Source organism: Egretta garzetta, unplaced genomic scaffold (assembly GCF_000687185.1).
Source record: "Egretta garzetta isolate BGI_Z169 unplaced genomic scaffold, ASM68718v1 scaffold56, whole genome shotgun sequence".
Taxonomy (NCBI): domain Eukaryota; kingdom Metazoa; phylum Chordata; class Aves; order Pelecaniformes; family Ardeidae; genus Egretta; species Egretta garzetta.
Window position 1 is genome coordinate 6,734,501 of NW_009260182.1, and position 23,599 is coordinate 6,758,099.

Below are 23,599 nucleotides of genomic sequence, written 5' to 3' on the forward strand. Positions count from 1 at the left end.
ATTCAGTTTGAGGTTTGCTCTTATAATTATGATCCACTAAATTATTTCTTCCATTTGATATGGATTTTGTAATGTTTTATATTTTCTTTCCTGCAGGTAAAATAAAGTACTCAGAGAGAGTCTACGATGCTTGTATGGAAGCTTTTGATTGTCTCCCTCTTGCTGCTCTTTTAAATCAACAGTTTCTTTGTGTTCATGGTGGACTTTCACCAGAAATTAATACACTAGATGACATTAGGAGAGTGAGTATTTTGTGTATTTGAAAATAAGTGGAAATAGAGATATTTATATGATGCTACACAAAGTCCTGTTTGTGAAATTGTCAGTATATTCTTTTCTGTTCTTGTCTCTTGGAAGTGTAAATCGGGAACTGAAATGTAGGCTAAGCAGTGTCATAATTAAAAACTCTTGGATTATCTAGTGCATTTTCCATTAGTAGATCTCATTGGGACAGCTGCGACTGTAACAAAACACACACAAAAAACCCCCATAAAAACTCCACATAGTTTCCTGAGACGGGTTGCACATGTAAAGAGCTTCATATCCAATCGAAATAGCACTTTGTATTTCTTTCTAGGTAAGAGCTGGCATTCTCAAGGCTTTCAGGACAAAATTTGTAGAAGTTAATTCTAGCCCTAAAATTGTTTCGTATTTCAGTTACTCTTATATTTCTTTGAAACCTTTTTTTGTTACTCTCTTGATTATTAAATGGCAAATTTGGTAGGCAGTTGAGTAACAGCTATGGAGTGCTTCTCACTGTGTTAAATATGCTGAGTATATCAGTAAGAAGAATGAAAACAAGTTTTAGAAATTATAGAATGGAAACAGTAAATTGTGGTGTGCAATTTAAAGGGAAGAAGATTGTGATGACATGAGGTATTGTTTCTAATAACTCATTTTCAACTTGCATGGACTGCTGATGTCAGGTGAAGATTGTATCAGATGGGAATTTTCAAATTCAGTTGCTTTTCTTTTTGCATACTCCTTTTTTACTTTAGTTAACTTAGCTGACATCTTGACTGCTGCATTTGGAAATCAAAACCATTCCTGTTATGATTAGTAACAGCTAAAGTGTAGTTGATTTTGGCCTAAAATATTAACAGGTGGTTCTAAGAAAACTTTGGGATTATGGGTAAGGATTGAAGAAAAAAAGTTGTTTATCCGCATATGGAAGAAGGTATGTGGGAGCCTATTTCAAAAAAGATCTCAGTATCAGAGAGAAGGAAAAAGTATTTTCCTAATTTGGTTTTATAGTATATAAATATTGATGTCCCATTTTGTCTTTTATCTTCATTTATTGTATTTCTTATTTTCTTAGCATTTTCTCCTTTACTTGTGCTCCATTTTTCTTTTTTACCTCTGCCTCTTCTCAGATTTATAGGCTGCTGTCCAGTTGAATCTCATTTCTGAATTCACCAGATTTTTTTTCGTACTGACTGGACCATTTCAGAGGCTAGAATGTCAGCTTATTTCCATTACAGATATTGCACTGCCAAGCAGAATGATGTGAGAGCAGAAGAAAATGGTAGAAACAGAAAGGAAGCATATTTATGAGCTCAGTGGTGTTAGTGGGAAAATGTACTGAGGCACACTGCATTTTTGGAGCAAATACTAATGTGCACAGAAATCTGTATGCATTGTGCAGAGAAAGAGAAGTAAGAAAGCAAAGTGACTAAACGGTGCCATTCTGACAAGGCCTTAATGCTTCTCACATTACAGATGAAATGAAACATGGTCAAAGCTTTTTGGAAAGTGTAAAGGAAACATAGTCTGGAAAAATACTTTGGAAAACCACTGTCATGATTGTGATACATTTTTCTTTTAGTCTCAGTCTTGCAGCTAATTAGGTTTCAAAGTGTCAAGTAAATTTAATTAAAAGGTAATTCTGTCATCGTGGCCTGTACTTTCATACATGCTTCTGTAACGCTCAAGGCTACATTAGGATGAAATACAAGCTTTTATGTTTATATATATATATATATATATGAAAATCTGCAATATGTATTGCTTCTGATGAAAACCACATTCATAAATGTAAGTCAGTGTTATTAGAAAAGTTCTTTGGGCCTTTTTTGGTTTTTAAAGAATCATCTGGTAACTTGGAAAAGGCACTATTCATGGGTTGGCAGCAGCTTCAATAGCTGCATTAGATCTTGGCATACACTGATACTGTAAATTTATTTAAAGTAAATGGCTGATGTGAAATGCTCTTTTTATATCTAGGAAAATACGTATACTTGTGGTCCAAGTGTGGTGTGTGAAATGACTTCTGTAAACAGTCGAGACAATTGTATAATCTTACAAGCCTTCTGGTTTATTAGCAAAAGATCTTACTAAAGAGAGGTCTTCTGTGCAAGAGTATAGGTATAATCATCTGGTGTAAGAAGGGAAATCACAGCTCTATAAACAGTGCAGGAATCACCTAAGAAAAAAAGAAAAATTCTGTGCAGATGCAATTTCTTCTGGATGAAGTCTTTTGTCAGTATTATTGACATTCAGGAAGGTGATTAAACTACAGAAATTAAATTGTTATTTCTGCTGGCATAAACTTATTTCCAGTATAGGACAGCTATCATAGTAGCTATGACAGTAAAGCTTAACCAGAAGGATTGGTGCAAGTGCTTCTTATTTCTGGGAAGATGGAAGTTTTGAAGTTTGCAGTAATCTGATTTTTATTCTCTGAACTTCATTTGTGCAAATGTTCTGATTGTGTTGGTAAAGAGTGTTTCTTTCAGACACATGTCTGTCAACTTAGGGATGCTGTTTAGTTGATTTCATCTCCAGTGCCAAGACTTCTGCTGAAACAAAATTCTGGGAATTGCGATTTTAAGCCTAGTGATTTATAATGAGAGAAGTGTCCCTATAGGGTTATGGGGACTTCAGTTACATTAAAGGAGAGAGACAGAGAATTTTCTTCCTCATTTACAACAGATGGCCATTCTTTTGTTTAGTTCTTGGTGATACTAAGGCTTCATAAGCAAAGTGCCTTGAAATACATGGGGGCACTGCTGGGAATCTGTCTTTATAATACCTTGCTTCCTTTCTGTGGTCTGCTGAAATTTCCTTTTCTTTAGTAGTATATTTCATCTTCCCTAGCCTTCACATTGGTTTTAGGCTTTACTGTGTGATATTTCTCAGGAAAAGTAGGACAGATTAATTAAAACTGGTGTCTGTATCTTCAAGTGTATGAAGGTCTTCTGCCTCAAAAGTAAAGTAGTTTTAATTTGCCATACCTTAATCTACCTCCAAGGTTTTGCTACTCCTGAATTTGAACATCCATGTGGAGGTATGATGCACTTCAGTTTAGTAGCACTGACTGCATAATACCTAGAAATTAATTTACATTTAAATATCTTATGGTATGTATTAAAAAATATACTACCTGTTTCTGTTTTAACACCAGGTGTAGTGATTCTTACTCTTGAATTACATTGTCTTTCTCAGTTACCTGAATCATATTTAGAAATATGTTAAGCCAATTTGTATTGAGATTCTGTTTTGCCATAGTCACAACGTATTCAGAAGTAGTTAATCAGTAACAAGTGTTTTGAATTGACTCATGTCCTTTGTTAACTTTCTTGCTGTCCTGATGCATAGAGAAACCCTTAAATTGATTATTCTGATTTGATACGTGCAATCTGGCTTGAGTAGCTTGCAGTGACATTTCCTTAAATTTTGAGATGTCTTGAGAACCATGCCAGTTGGTAGACTGTCTAGTGAAGGAGGCATTGATTTGGTGTTTATGTAAGTATATTTATTTTTTACAAACTCACCTTCTTACTTCAAGAAATGGCTACATTACTGTTCCAATGCTATGAGAAAGTAGTTTGGGAGAGAAGTACATTGCTTGTGGCAACCAAAACTTTTTATTTATAAAGCCTCTATCCATTTGGCCAAAGTCATAAGGAAGATCCTTGAAGAATAACTCAAGAAAATTTCTTAGAAATGCTTGCTAGACTTTCAGCCTTCTGTATTGCAGGAAACATCAATCGGCAAATGGTTGAATCTTCCTTGTGTGAAAGCTTCTGTTAGCTTCTGGACCCAAATTTATTGCTGGAGGTTTAGAAACTTGATGGTTTAATCTACAGAAATTCAGGTACTTGCAGAAGTTGATGGACTGACTTCTTCAATCTGGAAGACTTATTCCATACCGGGTTTATTATCCAGTGCGGGAAATGTTAAACCACTGGATTTTTAATATTGAATAAAATCCAACAACAATTTCAGTTAATACCTGCCTTGCCATTATCTGGCAGGAATTTGTAAAGATCTGGACCTCTCCACTTATGTTACAGGTGGCAGCCTCGGGAGCTCTGATTTTCCAGGGCATGAGAGAGCTTGGCACTACTGCTGGTTCCATATTTGAATGGATTCCTATGGACCGTTAGACTCAAATTCACCAGGTGCTCACCAAACCTCCCTTCGAACCTGTCTTGAAGAGTTAAGTGTTCTCTAGTACCATCAAAGTCATCTTCTTTGGTATGGGAGGTAAAGTGAGATAAATGCACTGTCCATCAAAGAACTGTTCCTACATTTCTTGGATAAAATCATCTTGTGAACAAACTCCAGCTACATAAAGATCAAACTTTACATTGAATCTGGGATATCTAATTTCATTTCTGGGACATGAAAGATTGACTGTTAATTACTTAAGCAGGGTATTTCCCTTTTACATTAACAAATGCGCTGTCCTCCTTACCTCTGCCCCTTTTCACTGTGGTAATTAGGAAAGTTGCAGGCTGCTAAAGCAGGTGTTTCCAAGTGGAAATCTGTAAAGAAGCATCTAGAGAAAAGAAGTCGTCTCCCAAAGTGCTTATGGCCCCATTACACCAGGGCTATAGCTGAGAAATAAAGCCTGTATAGACGGGCGTTTCAGGGGGTTTTTTTGGTTGGGTGGTATGGGGGTTTGGGGGTTTTTGATGATATATTTAGTCTGTTCTAGTCAGTGCTATTTATTCATGCTTTTCTTTTATCATTCCTGTTTTCTGTACTGTTTCTCTTTGCTAATTCCTGGTAGTGTCTCCAGATTGGTAGATATGGCATGTGCATGAAAAAGGACCATTTTGTTCCTTGCCTGTAACTTGACCTTGTATGACACATATCCATCAGTCTGGAATTTATCTCCCTTCTTTTTACAACTAATAAATCTTATTGCTCTTAACAGGTTTGGTTCTTTTGGCATGCTTCTGCCTTATTTCATGAGGAGGAGAGGAAAAAATATACAGAAACTGCTTCCCTTTGATATGGTTGGGATTTATTCTAAAACCACTTGGTATTGATGGATATTTAGTTTAACAAACGTGTAAAATGTACTGATTTCATGTTCAAAGAGTCTTTGTGCTGTTGCCTTTTCTCAAACAGTTAGATAGATTCAAGGAGCCTCCAGCATTTGGACCAATGTGTGACTTATTGTGGTCAGACCCATCAGAAGATTTTGGAAATGAAAATTCACAAGAGCATTTCAGTCACAATACAGTCAGAGGATGCTCATACTTTTATAGGTGAGAATGTGCTATGATCTATTTGATGTTTTAATGCTGAGTCTTGCTGCATATTTTAAGATCATTTCTTTTACTCATAGTTGTTTTCATTTCACAGCTATCCAGCAGTTTGTGAGTTTTTGCAAAATAATAATTTATTGTCAATCATTAGAGCACATGAAGCACAAGATGCAGGGTAAGTACTTTGTGTCCTTCAAGAAATTATTCACAGTGTAAAATAAAAATTAATTGCTTATTGCCATAAGATGTAAAATAATCTGTTTGGTTTTGCAGTTATAGAATGTACAGGAAAAGTCAAACTACAGGGTTCCCATCATTAATAACAATTTTTTCAGCACCTAATTACCTGGATGTCTACAATAATAAAGGTAAGAACTTGTTATTAGTAATTGTATGTAATACTAAAAATAAAAATGTCTTACTAGAGATGTCATCTAATATCAACGAATTTTTGCCAGGTAAGAAATTAAAGGACAAAAAAAATCCATTAATAAAAGTTCTGTTATGAAGAAAAGCACTTGACATAAATGACAATCTCCTATAAGAGCACCTTGAAGCACAAGTGTGGGCAAACATGTCCTTTGTAAAAATTGTTGCTATTTAGTACTTACGAATGTGTCACCTGGTGTTTTCCAGTCAGGCAAAGCTTTTCTGTGCTGTGAGTTTTCACTGCTCCAATTGTCTTTGGCTTGTGAACTAAGTAAGGAAGGGAGGAAGCATTGATCGGCAGCCTGTGCATAAGGTAGTTTGTGCTATGTATCATGGCACCTGAGAGCCTAATTGTGATGGTACAGGGCCGTAACGTCTGTGTAGGGGAAACCAAGAAAGAGCAAGTACGGATCTAAATACTGATCACCATTGGAAATGTTATTAGGGAGTTGTAAAATAAAAGGAATTAATTTTTGTCCATCCTCTGCTTAAGACAAAGGTGCACAGGAGAAGCATGCTTAATAGTGTGGAGAAAGATTTACAAGTCAGAATTACAGAGAAGAGCTTAGCTATGAATTAATATTATTCATAGATAAGAACAAAGTTCAGAAACAAATAATGAAAAATAAAGCCTGCTGAAATTCAAGTATGACATTAAAGCATGGAATTTCAAGTATGTGGTGAATGAATGATCTCCAAATATTCAAACAGTCTGCCTTTGAAACCAGTACCTCTTTTCTATGAAATACATAGCCTTTTCTCCCACCCACCTCCAAACAACCACCCCCCCAACCCATACCACTTATGCCAGGCGATTAACTGTATAGAGGAAAAGGAGGTGTTGTTAACCTGCACTGATTGTAAAGTAAAGCAGAAATACAAATAGCTTCAACTGGCTTCTTACATTTTTTCACCACCTCTGTGGATATTGTGTTTTTAAAAGCCTTTTTCACATTAGCTATTCCCAGTGTAATGCAAGCGTAAGTATGGAAAACTGGAATCGATGCTTATTTAGCTTTAGAATGCTTCTGGTTTTCTGTTTTGTTTCTCTGTGCTTCCCCTTCTCCCTGATCTTTTAGATTTCTGTGGGTTTACTCTAGGCTTACAATGTGGAAAGGCACATACGAAGAATAGAACCTGAATCTGGATATACTGCTGTTGTGAGTTAGGATTTTGTTAAAGTTGCTGAAATTAATACCTTTTCAGGACCTTTTAAAATCTTCATTTGTTATAGACCTATAATAGGATAGCAAAGAACTTTATTGACATGTAACAGTACCTTAAACTGCAATATGTGCAATAAAAATCCAAAGTTCTCCATGAGAAATCTGTCCTGTAAATCCTGTGAAAGAAAGAGAATGGAGTACGTCTGGGATTATTTTGTCTATAGTGTAAAACAGAGCTAAAACAAACCTATGACTTTACATTTGTGGTACTCGCAAGCTTTAAACATTCTTTTCAAAATGTCTGAATTTTATTTTAGCTGCTGTATTAAAATATGAAAACAATGTGATGAATATTCGTCAGTTCAATTGTTCTCCTCATCCTTACTGGCTACCAAATTTTATGGATGTTTTCACATGGTCTTTGCCATTTGTTGGAGAAAAAGGTAGGCAAAAGTTACACATCAATTAATATCTTCCCTATTTCTCCCAGATTGATGTTGGGAAGATTTTTTTTTTTAATTTATTTACCAATGGAGATGAATTGCATCATTTTTATGAAACTGGGTATCTGTATTTGTCTTTATCAGGTAGAAGATTTGGTGAAGTTGTTAAACTGATTTGGAGAGGGGTTTTGGCGTGTGAAAAAAACCATTTCTGAGAAAGGGTAGACTGAAATACAACTTGTTCTACAGGTTTTGATTGTTCTCTTCACCAGTTTTAGTGAAGTTAGTTCAAACTACATCTAATAAACCAGAGGTGTTAACAGAAATAGTAATTTCCATTGAGGGTGTAAACCTACATTGTTAAGTAGTACCTCTGAACCGCATCTGAAGTCAATATGAAAATTATTCATATTCTACAAAATACTAGGTTATATAGATTATTAATATTGTATAATTATATGTATAAACTATATTGAGATGTTAATGTAAAATTTTAACTTTTCTATGTGGTTATAACAAATTGACCTTCATTAAGGACAACTTTTTCAGTTATAATTTTTCTTGTAAAAAGATAATTTAGCACAGATCCTCTTTTTTTCTGCCCCCCCCCGCCCCGAGCTGATAACTCTGAATTTAGGACACTGGGGCTCCAAGTAGTTTTCAGTTAAAAAGCAATGAGCCTGTTTAAAATCCTTCCGTGACAAGAACTGCTCTTTTTGTAAAACAGGTCTGAAAAGCTCTTTAAATTTCTTTGAAAAGTATTCTTGAGATGATATATTTAGTCATATAAACCTAGGATTCTAGATTTGTTTATATTGTCTTTAGCGAGTAGTTAAACGTAAATGATGTGGACACTAAAAAGTGTGGTTAACCCACTCAACATTTTTTTTTTTTTTTTAAACAAAGGGACCTGACATTTGAAAGGAGATTTTTTGTTTATATCTCTCTTACCTGATGATGCAGTAGATAACATTTTCAACAGCAAAAGGTTAATACAGTTTGGTTTGCTTTTGTTATGATGCTGGTAGTGAGACACCCAAGTACTGTTAAATAAGTTGCTCATTGACCCATTATATACTTAAGATTGCTGGAATCGTGGCCCTTGTAGTTTGTCTTGCCTTTGGACAAATACATGCTTCCATTTTTGGTGAAAGATACAGTATCGATATTGTCTGATCTGTGTTGAACAGATCAAAATCAGTATAACTTGTTTATTTTTTTTCGTTAAAGGAGAGAGTAACTCTTTTCCAAGAATGGAGAAGAATACCATAGCAGATAACACAGGGATTGTATGAATTAGTTGACAGCAATTTATAGCGTTTTTAACCATCTGACTAAACTTCTGGAATAAGTTTCTGAACACTCTAGGGGGAGGAGAAATTTGACTGTTTTAAGAAAGAGTCTGATATATACTTGGGAAAAGTTGAGTGGCAGAACAGGGAGGTTCCTGGAGAAAGAAAATAGAAGCTTTTTGAGACAAGTTTGTGTATCCAATATGTCGATATTTTTAAGGGGCTTTTGAAAAGACATGTAGTTTGCACCATATTTATATAATAATATTTTTCTGCCTTGGTGTTTCTGCTACATGCCTTCAGGTGCCAGGAATGGAACAGCTTTCTCATTTTAAACCTAAACTTGAGCAGTCAAAATGTTTTCATATTTAAGTTAATTTTGCATAAAATCTAGTTCAAGTACTTACCCTAATGTAGAAACACTAGCATGCAAGAGGAGAATTTTTATCTAAAAGAACTCCTTGTAAGATAGAAGAGAAAGCTTTGCTATGTTCTTTGATTGTTAGGGTGTATAATTTTTAACTGCTTATTTTTCTGAGCTTTTAGGATTCTGTGACAGTGCACATCAAGAAAAGCACATATTTTTGAAACCAGATTATTGAGCAGTGGCTATGATGTGGGAAGTTCATTCACTATAGTTGCTGGTGACTAGTTGTATCTTGTGTGTGTGGAAAAATTTTAAATTCTACAGGGATTGTATTAAGATTTATTTTTTCCTATACAGTAACAGAAATGTTGGTGAATGTTTTGAGCATTTGCTCTGATGATGAACTGATGACAGAGGGAGAAGATCAATTTGACGGTAGGGGTTACTTTAAGATATATAAATCTTTTTAATGGTAATGACTTGCGAAACAGTAGTTAACTTAGACTGGTGTAATGTTACCTGGAATTTGAAGAAAATTGCTTTCAAATTTTTCTTTAGATAATGACACCGGGGGGGCGGGGGGAGGGGGGAGGCAGAGAAGGGAGTTGTGTTTTTGTGTTTGTGATCAAGAAGAAGTGATGGTATCCTTTGCAAATATTCATATCTGATTTCTATTTAAAACTGAATGAATTTTAATGGAAAATTCTCTTAATGTCTTGGCACTTTAAATTTGAAACATACTAAACTTACTTTGCTATTATTTACAATAAAATTATTATAAGATCTTAAATTTCCTAATGATTACTCTTCAATAAAGAGTGGATATAGGTGAAAGTCAGATATAATATTTCTTATGGCAAAGTACTAAAGGGAAAGTATGAAATACAAGTTTTAAGTCTTAGTGTTTTGAGTTTAAAGCATAAAAGTTAGAACTTTTATATGTACATTGTATAGTATATATTTATGTAATGAATTATAACATCTTTCTGTCTTGTAAACAATGATACAGTAGACTTTAAGGAGATTTTTGTAGCGTGATGATTAAGAAGCAACATTAGCATGAAGACCTAGCATATCACACTTTGTTTTGTTGGGTTTTTTACCATAGTGCTTAATGTCACTCCTAAAAGTTTCTCAGACTTGCTTGATTTTTATCCAATAACAGAACTGATTTGGTGGATTGTTTGATGATGGGGGAGGAGGAAGGAAAGTTTCAGCAGCCTTTTGAGGAACGCTAAAGATCATTTATAAAGATATTAAGAGACATGACCCCATTCTTAATGTTTGATAACTACGGTCATCAAATTCAGTAGCAGAATAGTGTTGTGCCAAGCAGCTGTATGTTTTAGATTGGAATGCATTGGTTATGAGCCACTTGAACTTTGCAGCCATTTAGATTGTTGCCAGGAATGTGAAAAGTCTCAAATCTGATCCTGCAAACAGTTAATTTATGTTTTTTATTCAAGTAGTGCTACTAAATTGAGCATAAAACAACTACACCAAGCATTTGCAAGGTAGGGTTTGGTGGTATTCTGAGATGTTAGGATTTATGTTGTCCAGCATAAGTGCAGTCATCAGTTTATTGCCTCTGCCCTGTCTTTAGTACAATAGTTGCAGTTTCTTAATTTGAATAATTTTATTCTTCTGTCTCCTTTAACAATTTCTTTGCTTGATGCATCTCTTAATGCCACCTAGGTGCTGTCTATGCTTTATCTTTCTATGTGAATGGATTTTTTTTTTAACTGTTGACTTTCAAGCTTTCACTTGTTTATCGTCAAGTTTTAAAATACACTCAACAAGTCCACTTCTTGTTCAATGAATGCATTTTTAAGTGTTGCAGTTTTCCATTTTATTTTTTCACATTTCTTCTCCATTCCTTCTTTATTACCACTGCCAATTTAAATATCTTTATTTTATTTGTCTCACTCACCTTTTTCTCCATCGTTCACTTCCTTTTTTTCTGGACTCTCCATCTGAAGAGCGACTCATATATGGCAATAAAAAAGGTACAGACCAGACAGAGTAGGAATGTTTTGAAATATGACTTCATAGAATCTGGCAGTATAAGTATTAATGCAGAAAATACCTTTCCATTGAGAGACATATATAGCATTTTATTATTATTACCCGTTTTAATGGGATGTTTATAAAGGCTTGTGTATTTTGTTATCGGAAGTCATATTCCAAGACATCTGTCTTTCTGTGCATGAATTTTTTTCCTCCTTTCTTCCATTCCTTTTCTTTTCTGTAGAATTTCATTCTTTTACCTATTTCTAAAATTTTATCTTTGGTCCTGCATGTGTAGGGAGCGTTCAGTTGTCTGTCTTGCTCTTTAATAATTTTATTGTGAGCTTTTTTTAAGATTGTGCATGGAATGTGTTTATACAATGTTCCAAAACCTGGTTTGTATTGTACTTTTAGTTGCCTTCAACTGAGATGTCAAAAAGGTACTTTTTGATTGTACGTGCAGTTTTGAAGATGGCTGGATACAAAATGTAAAAAGAAGCCTACTAACTTAAATTTCATGATCTATCATCTGTTTTTTGGAAATTCCAGGGTAGATAATTCTGTGCAGAATAATTCTACTGACCATTACTTACCCAATAATCAATTTACTCTCCATATAAAGTTGTCACTTCCAGAGAATATTTCTAATACTTGGGAATGCATTAGATTATACAGGTGTTTCCAAAGGTTATGTGAATTCTTTGGAACATAGTAGTATGAGTGTTTCAGAATTTGTTTCTTGTGCAGTCGCTGGGACTGGAGAATGGAAGAATTCTTTGTCATATGACCTCTAATTTAGGGTGTAATCAAGACGTTCTTCTGCAAGCAGGTGCCACTGTACCATCTCTTCTCTGAACTAACCAGGATTCTGTGGCCACATCAGCGCAGTGCTGCAGCATGGAGTAGTACGTTTGGCCTTTTGGCTTCGCTGTGTTGCTTCTGGAGGGCTGGGGCAATGAAAGATCATGTTAAAATAAAAACTAAAAACCAAACAAACACAAAAGCTACTCAAAGCCAACCTTTCTCCTTTTAAGGAACAGGAACCTTCCAGAGCTGAGATACAGGCACTAGCGCTGCCTGAAATGTTTCAGCCTGTGTGTTACAGCTCTGCAGCAGTGTAGCCCTCTGTTAGGTGTAGGTAGGACAAAAATTGAGGGACTTGTAGAAAAGATTGATGGTCCATCATTTAGCCCTAGCCTTTTCAAAAACTCTGAAAGATCCCCCTTCTCATTGTAGATCCTCCAGCTGTTATTTAGCAGTGTTCAAAGAGAGAAAGTAAAAACTTGGAGAATTTTAAAAATTAAAAGTTAACATTTAAAAAAATTATTTTCAGTAAAACATGAATGCTTCAGCCTATCCTATTCAAAGTTTTTCATGAACCTTCTGGTTTTGGTTTTTTTAATTTGGTGTCTGCAGTTCATTAAAGTTGTTCCTTTGTCTAAAAATCTTTACTCAGTAGTTCCTGGCATTTTCATTTCGTTTAAATGGATTGGCAGATGTTTGTCATACCCTGAGATTCTTCCGTTGTGTTCATGCAAAGGTTGTCTCTTGCTCCCTTTTTTCTTTGTCGCTACTATGCATTTTCCTTCTTGTGTGATTTTGTTGTTGTTTGCCCCTATATGCCTTACCTTTTGTATTTTACTCGCTTTGGTGTTTGGGTGGGAAGTCTACCCACTCTCGTGCAACAGAAGGCCGTGCGTTCGTGCAGCCGTAGTCTGAAAAGGGTGACTCTGTTGTGCTAGAGTGTATGTACTCTCATGTGGAAGCTAAATACGAGTGAGCAGGGCTGAGAAAAGGCTTCTTCCATGGCTGTCTCTTTGGAATGCGAGTAGACAAGTTTGTGGATATGCAGCTTTCCTCTGCCCGCTTCTGTGATCCTCTCTTCTACATTCTTGCAAATTAGTTTGGCATCTTTATAATAAAGAGTACCTTTCTCCCAGGGTTGAAGAACAATGATATATGGAAGATCTGGAATACCTAACAGAGCTGTCTGAGTTTGTTCACTTTTGGTCCCCAGTGGTTGAATTCAAAGTATGAGTTGCTCATGGTGTGATTAATACTCTCCTTCCCCAAAGGCTGAGGAAAAGTAAGGATTTTAGTTTTGGTATCTCCTCATCTACTGTACTGTTTCAGTGGAATTGAGGAGTCGGCAAAAGGAAAGGAGGATGAGGGCAAGGATGACTTTTATACATTGAAACAAACCAGCAACACCTAGTGTCGGAGAAAGCAGCTTCTGTTTTTATAATGTCAAGGCAGGCAAAGGCTCATCTCCTTCCCAATCGCAAGCCTCCTTTCAAAGTTCTGTCTTCACTTTCATCTGTCAAACGGTATCTCTCTGCTCTGTGGAATATGCAGTATTTACTCCAGATCTTTGGTAGTTGTAATTTCTGCAAATGATGCAAACCTAAGATGATACAGAACATAGACTTGGGTGGTAAGGGAGGTGACACCGCAATTCTTTTTTGGCATTTTATTTTCTGGGGTTTTTTGTTGGCGGGGTGTTTTGGGGAGTTGACATGAAAACAAGCAAACAAACTACTGTTTTCTGTTGGACAGCTGTGTAAGAATTAGCAGCAAATCTTTATTTTTTGTGCCTTTAATCTCTCTTTGGCTTCTATATTGGGCTGCATGCCTACATCTTGATATATACCGATGTCAGTGAAGAATTTTAAGTGTAAAATTTAGGCAAATGAGTTATGATAATTACTGCACTGTGGTGGCGGTAATTTAGATGCTTGCTAGCTTTAGGAAATCGCTGTGAACATCCTAGATTTTTTTGTGTGTGTTTTGTGGACACAGAGGTGATGGTGGTTTTGATGGCATTCTGAAGCCATGATTTTACAACTTTTTGCCCTTAAGCATTTGGCTACTGGCCTCCTGTGAAGAGTACTGAACTTAAAAAGTTGTGTTGAATTTGATGCACTTTAAAATGGTGACCCTGTAAATACTCATGAACTTGAGACTCTCTCTTATTCCATTGAAAGTAGGTACAGCTGCCGCACGGAAAGAAATAATCAGAAACAAAATTCGTGCAATTGGCAAGATGGCAAGAGTCTTCTCTGTTCTCAGGTACTTGCATGAATTCTGCATTCCTAAAACCTCTCTTATTATCTATATTAGGAAAACATCTCTGTTCCAGGATAATGGATGCCAGACATTTTTCAGGGAGATCATTTTATGCATCAGAATCTTGTTTGGCATATTGATGCACCTCATTGATGTTGGTATGTTTGATTAAAGAATGTTTTAAAGTTATTTTTGAGACGTATTTCAAGAAATTAGAGAACATGATGTTTAGTTTACAAGTTATTTGTCCGGCCATTCATTATGAGTGTTGGAAAGACAATGCCAAAATAGAGAGATTGAAATCAGGGCTGTAATGGAGCAGATCAGGGCTGGCTCAGAAAATTTCTGGCATATCAGAAAGTTGAAGACTACGGGGTTTTTGTTTCAGGTTTTTGTTTGTTTCTTTTCAGCTTTTAAAAAATACAGTTTTCTTGTACCTGTCCAGATCTAGAGATTTCACGATCACATTTACCCAATATGTATAGTTTTCCTCAACCATGATTGTTCAAATAGGGATAATTTTTTAAAGTTGGTATTTCCTGAAGCAGAGACACTTCAAACAAAGTTGTGATTGTGTTATGGTACTGAGATATATTCAGTACCTCATGAGGCAGTCATTGCTAATTTCAAAGCTAGTGAGCCTGCATGTGAATAATTGCTCAGGATTTGGTTCAGAAGTAATCAGTGTTTTTAACTCCTAGGCAGAGGAAAGACTGGTACGGAATAGAAATATTTTCCTGTTTGTTGTTTGAATTTGAATTCACATTCTGTCTTGACATGCATAAAACACAGCAAAAATAGGCTCTCCCCATCCCTTATTTTACTTCAGTGCTAGTTTTCATGAGTGGATATTTAAGGTTTTGTTACTGTTTTTTTCTCACACCAGGGAGGAGAGTGAAAGTGTGCTGACACTCAAGGGTTTGACTCCCACTGGAATGTTACCTAGTGGAGTGTTGGCTGGAGGACGACAGACCCTGCAAAGTGGTAATGATGTTATGCAACTTGCTGTGCCTCAGATGGACTGGGGCACATCTCACTCTTTTGCTAACACTACACATAATGCATGCAGGGAATTTCTTATGCTTTTCAGTTCTTGTCTTAGCGGCTGATACAAGCATAGTGTTATGTGTTAATCAGGCAATGTGAAATGGATACTTAACCAGGGTATAAAACTAAAAGCAAATGAGTTCAGTGGTGTCAGGCCAAATTTTTCAGACCTTGAACTTCCCTTAGTTTACAATTTTTCAGGTGGCACAGATGCCTGAAGTGGGGTGCCCTTATAGATCTGGTACTGAGGCATTTGATCATTACAGATACAAAAATGGCAATGTAATTTTGCATCGTTACTTGTCTGCTTTCCGTTAAAATGGTTTTATTATAGATGTTAGTATTTGAGTTGACAGCGTCAAATACTTGTTGATATTGGTATTAACAAACAGCTCCAGGCTGCAGAGTTCCATATTCCGCTCCATTGATAGATTGAAATGTGCTACGTTTTGTACCCTGGTAATCAATGCCAAAGTTTGTTCTCTATGTTGTTTGTCAAATGTTCTATGTATAATTGACCTCCCTGAATTGTCCTTGTAACATGCTGTTTCCTTCCTCTGCAGATGTAGCTGCTTTCTTAGATCTGTCTGTCTCTCTCTAGGTATAGATGTATGTCTGTATAAGTGTTAAAATTAAACCACTATCCCAGACACTTGTCTGTCTCTTGATGTAGAAGCAATGTTGTAGCACCTTGTTTTTGAGGTTTGCTGCATTTGCTGCTGCACATTGTCTGTGCATTTTGAACAATAATGTACTTGAAAAATATTCAGTAATTGTTATAAAATCAGTTGAGAATAAAGGGATTGAATTTAAAACTTGTAAATAAATCAAAATAAAAGGGTGTTATTAAGTGTGCATATATTTTTTTTGCATGAAAATAAAAAGAACTCTATACAAAATATACCTGTAATCTGGCTCATTGAATATTTTGTAAAAGGTTTTTCTTCTTTTTTTAGTTTGTTGAATCATTGGATCATATTTTTCACAAGGCCCATAAATGATTAACTAGGCTTAGGGAGAATGCTACGAGGTTGTACCAAATGTATTAAAAGAATGAAGTCCAGGTTTCTGTTCAAAATGGTGGATAATTAAAATATACCAGTCTGAAACTGGACTTCATATCAGCAGCACTCTTAACGTAAACTATTCAAAGACTTTTTATTGGCCATCTTCAGAAAGTATAAAGCTGTCATATGGGACCACTGAATTTTATAACTATTGAAAGATTGTGATATATGAATACCACTTTTTACACAATCTGTTTTCCAAGAGTAGCTGCTTTTCTCGTTTTGTGATTTAGGCTGCTTATTTGAATTTTTTAAATTTTCTTTGTATTTTTTTTAAAGCCTTTCACCACATTTTCTATTAAACTATCAAAGCTGCTTTTTAATAGCTTTGAAACATGAATGTCACATTTTCAGTCATTTTTCAGTGGACATATAATGTCTACAAGTAAGTTTATATGTCCAGTGTATGTATGTGATTGTTTTGTGAATGTCTATAACAAGAAATGGTGTATGTTTCTTAATCCATCCTACTATTCCAAAAGCATATGTTCTAGTTCTAATTTTCATTGTTTAATAAGATACTTTATTATGCTTAAAAAAATGAGTCTGCATTCCTCTCACTCATTTAACAGATTTTTATCCATGTTGCATTATAAATATCAGAGAGGATCAAACTGACTAGAAAATTTTTTTAACATAAAACAAACATATGACTTTCTACCATTACCAAAAATGTGAGACATTTGGAGAGTATTGAAAATGCGTTTTGGATTTTTGTGGGTGTGTTTTTTTTCTTGACTAGAACTTTTGATGGCAATATTCCTTGATGCACTACATTAATTTACCTCATTTGTTTCAGTCATGCTGATGTTCAAAATAACTCATGCCAACTGTTAGTCCTCCTTAAATTGCAGTAACTCCTTTTTACTGATAAGAATTTTATTGATTCATTCTTAAAAAAGTATCATAGAATCATAGAATGTTTTGGGTTGGAAGGGACCCCTAGAGGTCATCTAGCCCAACCCCCCTACAGTGAGCAGGGACACCACTAACTAGATCAGGTTGCTCAGAGCCCGGTCCAACCTGGCCTTGTAGAGGTTTTCAAATTATTACGCTCAATTGTGAAGCTAGAAGTAAACCAAAAATAAAATAAAACTTCACTAATTGACACTTTTCTAAACAATCATAGTATCAGTGAATTCATATCTTGGCAAAAATATGGTCACTGGTAGTATAGTAGGATTTCCTACTACAAATATTTAATTACTTTTTGAAGTGTATTGTACTATGTTGATCAATATACTAGTCTAGATTTGAGAAAACAAAATAATATTAATTGTAGGAGTTAGGAGGTTTTTTTTATTCTATTCTTTCGCTTGCTTGAAAATTCACAAAATTGACCAATATGTCATGGGTTTTCCAGGTTTCAGCCTTACAAGTGCTCGTTTTTCCATGGCGCGTTGAGAAAAGGTCTAGTTGTGCTGTTTGCTATTTAATCTGTAAGAAGCTTTGAAAGCTAGAAGAAATTGGAGCGTATATCTACACTTCTCTAGAGAGCTGGGCTGAAATTTTTTTATCAGGCCAAGTATATATATAGCCATATATATGTAAGTCACCATTAATGCAATGCATATGCAATTTTTGCATATATGCCTATTATAATTCTTAATGTCAGTAACCTATCCCATACTAGTTCTTAGCAAATACCACTACTCTTTCAGGAATTTGTTTAGCCATACCTGCTGTCTTTTGTGAGATACCAGCCGTTCTCGGAGGGGAGACGCCTGTTGGCATTGACATAATGCAGAGTAGGGCACCAAACGCCTCAGTCAGTATAACGCAAATGCGTTATGGGCAGTGCTTGAACAGATTCTGACCGCAGAACAGAGCAGTCTGAGGGTGAAATAGAGATTCTAACTGTAGTGAAAGGGTTAAACAAAGACAAGTCAGTTAAAAATGATAATTTTGGGGAAAAAAGTGCAAAACTACATCCAATGGAGGAAGTCAATATATGATTTTGTTCCCCCCAGAAATATATGGATATATTTTTGAAAAACGAATCATAGGTTATTTTTAGGTAGCTTTAATGTACTAGGATAAAAATAGACTTTGGGAAATCGTGGCCTTTGTACGTTTCTAAATTTTTTTAAATGTAGATTTATGGGGTTTATTATTTACGTTGCTTGCATTATAGTAGCTGAAATGTTAAAGACTGACCCTATTAAGTACTGTTCTTTAAAGTGGCATTTCCTAGTGACTTACTGTGTCAACTGAATATTCTGTGAACTGAATCCAACAAAATTATTTTCCAAATTGAGTCAACATCTGTTAAAAAAAAAAACCAAACACCTGAAGCCTTATTCAGCAACACACCAAACACAAGCCTAAATTAAAAATTGTAAGTATGTCCATGGGAATCAGTTGAACTCGCCAAATACTTCTTATCTTTCATTGCTGCCCTTGCTATTAGTGGGAAGGGCAGGAAGATAGTTTTTTGGCTTTTTGTTGAAAATTGGCAAGGATTTTGTATCAGATCCGCCCCCTAAGTAAAGCAGGGGTTAGGTTGGAATTGAGGATGGAAATGCCATTGAACCCTGTTGCTTAAAATTTGCGCTCAAGTTGAGAATTTTCTGAGCAAAGACTTCAGGATTACCTGTTATGTTAGGATGATACAGTATTTATTTGAAGTTTATCGGAGTTTACAAAGAATATAGCTTTAATTTAGATGTACCTGCAAAAGAGAATCCAACAAAATTCTTTTCCAAATTGAGTCTCTACAGTGTGGTTTTTTAAGTGCTTGTATTTTCCAGTCAGTTTGTTCTTTTATGTCATGTTGAAAATTATCTTTTCCTTAACTGTGATGTATATTCCAAGATCTTTTTGGAATAATAGTACTGCAAGTAGAATGAACTAGGAGTAAATTTTGAAACTTGTATTTATGACCAAGCTACATAATTTACAGAGATAAATCAGTATTCATGATCTTTTCAGGAAAAGATTGAAAACAAAGACTTCACAGGTAACAGGAAATGGTGGAAAAGAGGTGGTTTTTTAATATAGTTTTGTATTTGTATGGCAAATTGGTTATAGTATGAAAGTATGTATTTGGTGACTTTCTAAAATAATTCTTAAACTGGTTTATTTTTACAATATGAGAAAGTTTCTTTCCCTTAACATAAACATAAATAAGCATCCATTCAAGTGGATTTTTGATTTAATTCTGGGATTGCCCTTGTCTCAGTAGATTTAAGTGCAGGATTTTTTGGTATTTTTGGTACCGTGGAATGTGCAGTATGTAAAAGGGAAAATGCTGCATTACCACATTGTTTTAGTAGCAATTAATGCAAGTATCTAATTTTATTTATATTTTTAGGTTATCTCAGTGGAAATTATAATTTTATGCCACAGTGAGGTTAAGGCATAGTGTAGGCAACTGATACGTAACAACATAGTGTAGGCATAGTGTAGGCAATTGAAATGTCATGTCTGCTTTTTGTGGGATAGGAAATGAGAAGTAATAAACTGAATTGACTTTAGAGAATTCTATTCTGATCTAATACCGTATTTTCTTATGTAGTTAGTTTCTCCAGCATACCCTTTTTTGATTTTTGTTGTTAACAATATGTATCACGAACTACACAAGTAGGCTTACCACTGTCTATGCTATTTGTCGTTAATATTTCTGAAATTATGGTATTAGAATTATGGCACATAGTAGGGGAGGTAAAAAGTTGTTACCGTTATTGAAACTTAGCTGCTGCTTGGGTCGTAGTTACAAAGTGGTTTCTTTAGCAAGTCTGCCCTAATAGGTTATTTTGATTTTGATATCCTGATAACCTTATGTTAAAGCTTTGACTTCTAGAGCTAAAACAATTGGGAAGGATCTGACAGCTAAGAAATTACAGCAGATGACATGGTTACTTAGTTCAAAAACCAACTAGTAAGCTAAATTTTTTCTCGTATTCACATGAAGTCACCCACCAAGACTATGTTAAATCCAGGCCTCTTCCTGCTGTTGACTTTGTTGTTGATTCAACTAAACAATTTAACTGTAAATGACTTGCTAGATTTGTCTTTTATGGTTTAAATTTCAGAGTTCAGTTCTCAGAGATACCCATTTTAGCTTAAAATACAGTGAGAAATTGAAGTACTAGTTAAACTTCAGGGAGCTAAACATAAAGAGAAAAATAAGTTGTTATTATTATTAGAACACTGTTAGTGTTATTTTTATAGCATCCTTTCGTAATTTAATGAAGCTCACTAATGCATTTTAATCTTCAGAAATAGTCTCAAACAGTTTTTTAGTTTTTTTCTTAAACCATACCACAACTTTAACATCAGGTGGAATTTTCTGTTGCTGTCTTAAAAAAAACCCAAACCAAACCAAAACAAACTTACAGAAATGTGCAGTTAACATGAGTTAATTAGCGTTGGTTTGATATATTTTTAGTTGATAAATTGTATTAGTTAAAATTTAGGAGAATTTTCACTTAAAAACAACCCCCCAAAACCTTAATGATCATTTTAACTAATTGTAATCTAATCTGGCGTAGCATACTATATTAAATTGATCATTGCCTTTTCTGCTATGCGATATTACACTCTTCATCTTTCTCATTCATTTTGCATGCATCTGCTCACTTCTGTACAGCCACTGTAGAGGCAATTGAGGCTGAAAAAGGTATGATCAGAGTCTTTGCCCTTGGCAGAGATCTGTGGTGTCTGGGAGGGAATTCAAAAGTACTCTGTGTGGGTGTGTTTTACTTTCGACGTGCACAAGCAGAGATGAATCAACTGCATTGATTCATCCCTTTTACATGTAGCATTCATTTCTGGCTTTAGGATGATGATTATCTTTAATATTTTAGGGAAATTCTTGGGGGTTTTTGGTCTTTTTTTTGTTTGTTTTTACAAAATATGCAGTAGGTTTTTGTATAATAGCATGTTGTGATACGTGGTGTTGTCTTGAAGTCCTTAAAAGTGGTAGTGTTTAGTGGGGTTTTTCTGCATTCAACTGCAAGGTTTTGTTTGGTTGCGGGGGGGTTATATGTGGAAGGTGGGTTGTTGATGCATGCCTTTTCTCATAAAATCTATTTTAATGGCTTTGAACATATTTTTTTAAAACTTTCCGTAACACATCTGGTAGCGCAAGACGTATAAATGTGATGTTTTTTCAGTAGATGCTGAGCATAATTTGTTGACCAAATTTATTTCCAGTATATACACCATCCTGCCAGTACGAGGCATATTTAAATTCCATGGATTATCAGTGCTTCTGTGCTAAATAAGTTGTATATACGTCCTTTTCTAGTGGTATTGAGCAAAATGCCATCAAATTATTTGGTGTTCAGAGTATTCAACATCAGACCGTTGCCTTTTCAGAGATACTTTAATTTCCTCTTGCTCAATATTCGATGAAGTGAATGACAAGCAGCATAGCAGCCGAGAGCGCTGCCTTTGGGGTTTTTCAGATTTGGTCGCAAAGCACCATTTAACGACTGTATTCTTTGTTTTTTAATTAAGGAAGTCAGATCTCCAAAAATATAAACAAGTGCCATATTCTGTTCTCACACACACGTGCAAGAGGTCCCGTTGTTGTGAGTGGAAAGCTGTACTTAAATCTCCAAAGAATTATTTCATCCCAAAGACTGCAGTCTTACTATGTGGTCAACCATTTTCAAGTCTAAATTCAGCTACAGACCTCATTCATTAAAATGATCAGTAGCGGAATAATACCTATTTTCTGTACTTACTTTAAATACATTTGTATTTAAATGATACCATTGTTTAACCACGGTGCTAACTTGTGGTTGTGTCCGTTTCCATCACCCACATGATTAGCACAGAACATGAACCACATCCCACAGTTTGGCCTGCATGGAAACTGCGGGATCGGGCCGTCGATGCGTGTGCAGGATGTAAATCTACTATTACTTTTGTAACCCTCTGCTGCTTTGCCTCCACTGCCCTTGCTGCGCTGCTTAGATCTTACTGACATTCCACCCAAGAGAAGGGGGATGTTAAGATAAGCCTGACGCCCCAGGCAGCAAAGGCAGCTGGTGTTGATAGCTGGCCACGCCAGGGACACGCAGAAGCAATCAAGTGGGCTTAAACCCCTTGATTCCTACGTGCAGAATATTTGCCATACTTTGTTCTTTTTGTTACAAACTGAAATCACAATTGCCATTGCACATTTCAGGAAAGCAGGTTAGAGAAGCTTTTACTAATACAGATGCAGAGCCATAAGTTTCTTTGGCTGATTTCTTACCTGTTTTTAAACATCATTTGTTAGAAAAAGTATGTGCTTTCAACTTATGTTTCCATTACTGACATATCAAATTTGCATTTTGTTAAGCAATACGAGGATTCTCTCCGCAACATAAAATCTGCAGTTTTGAAGAAGCAAAAGGTTTGGATAGGATCAATGAGAGAATGCCACCAAGAAAAGATGCTCTTCAGCAAGATGGTATTAATACTATAAACACAACAAATGCCAATGGAAACAATGGGACTGGCAACAACAATGCACAGTGACCACGTCAGCTTCTTTCTGGTTTACTCTCTCATGTCTTGCCTGAGAATTCCTAGATCACTGCTTTTTGATGTGACAACAGATGAAATAGCTGGGGGGATCGCTTGAAGTGACTACTTGCCAGGAGGTGGAAAACCGTCCGACGTGATCCCGCTGCAGACAGACCGTCATGCTTTTGAGACAACAGCCCCTCTCTTCACGTGGTGGCCCGGCCCCCCGGGAGCGTGCCTCACCTGCTTACACAAAGTCCCTCGCTGGCTGCTGAAGCTTCAGAAGAGATCTGGGGGAAGAATCGGGCTGTTATCGCTAAAGCACCTCTAGACTAGCATCTTATGCTTATCGTTGTCAACACTTTTAAGTTTACAAATGGGATTTTTCTTTCGGTAGAGGTAGTTTGTTTGTTTTGTTTTTTTTTTAAATCAGACTTTCAAATACAACCCTAAGAGCTAACTATTTATTAATGGACATCGGTTTCATGAAATGTCTTTAAAACGATAGATTAGAATGGTCTTAAAATTATCTGAGGCTGCAAAAACTGTATTTTAAATAGACAGAAAAAATGCCAAAAAAAAAAAAATCTCAGTTGGTCATTCTGTAAAATGCTGACCTCAGGTTTACTCCTTAGATGTTGCTAATTCTATATTGTATTCACTGTATTTTTTAGTTACAGCTTATCGGAAGATTTCTATGTAGGAATGTTTATTACTTGAACACAGATTTAAAAAAAATATTTAATTTAGAA

General features: G+C 35.5%; 1 protein-coding gene across 7 annotated transcripts in view; it reads left to right on the forward strand.

Annotated features, from left to right (window-relative positions):
- PPP3CB (protein phosphatase 3 catalytic subunit beta) overlaps positions 1–23,599 on the forward strand; it is a 69,938-nt gene that overhangs the window by 17,047 nt on the left and 29,292 nt on the right. For 2 of the 7 annotated variants that reach the window (XM_035897301.1, XM_035897304.1), the window contains exons 5-14: positions 97–242; positions 5,362–5,501; positions 5,599–5,676; positions 5,775–5,869; positions 7,414–7,539; positions 9,556–9,633; positions 14,190–14,274; positions 15,158–15,255; positions 20,977–21,006; positions 22,681–23,246. In XM_035897301.1, coding sequence (XP_035753194.1) covers positions 97–242; positions 5,362–5,501; positions 5,599–5,676; positions 5,775–5,869; positions 7,414–7,539; positions 9,556–9,633; positions 14,190–14,274; positions 15,158–15,255; positions 20,977–21,006; positions 22,681–22,859 — 1,055 coding nt within the window. In that variant the 3' untranslated portion in view covers positions 22,860–23,246. Of the gene's footprint in view, positions 1–96; positions 243–5,361; positions 5,502–5,598; positions 5,677–5,774; positions 5,870–7,413; positions 7,540–9,555; positions 9,634–14,189; positions 14,275–15,157; positions 15,256–20,976; positions 21,007–22,680; positions 23,586–23,599 lie in introns of those variants that run through there. The other 5 variants (XM_009642007.2, XM_009642006.2, XM_035897302.1 and 2 more) reach the window with 5 other exon arrangements.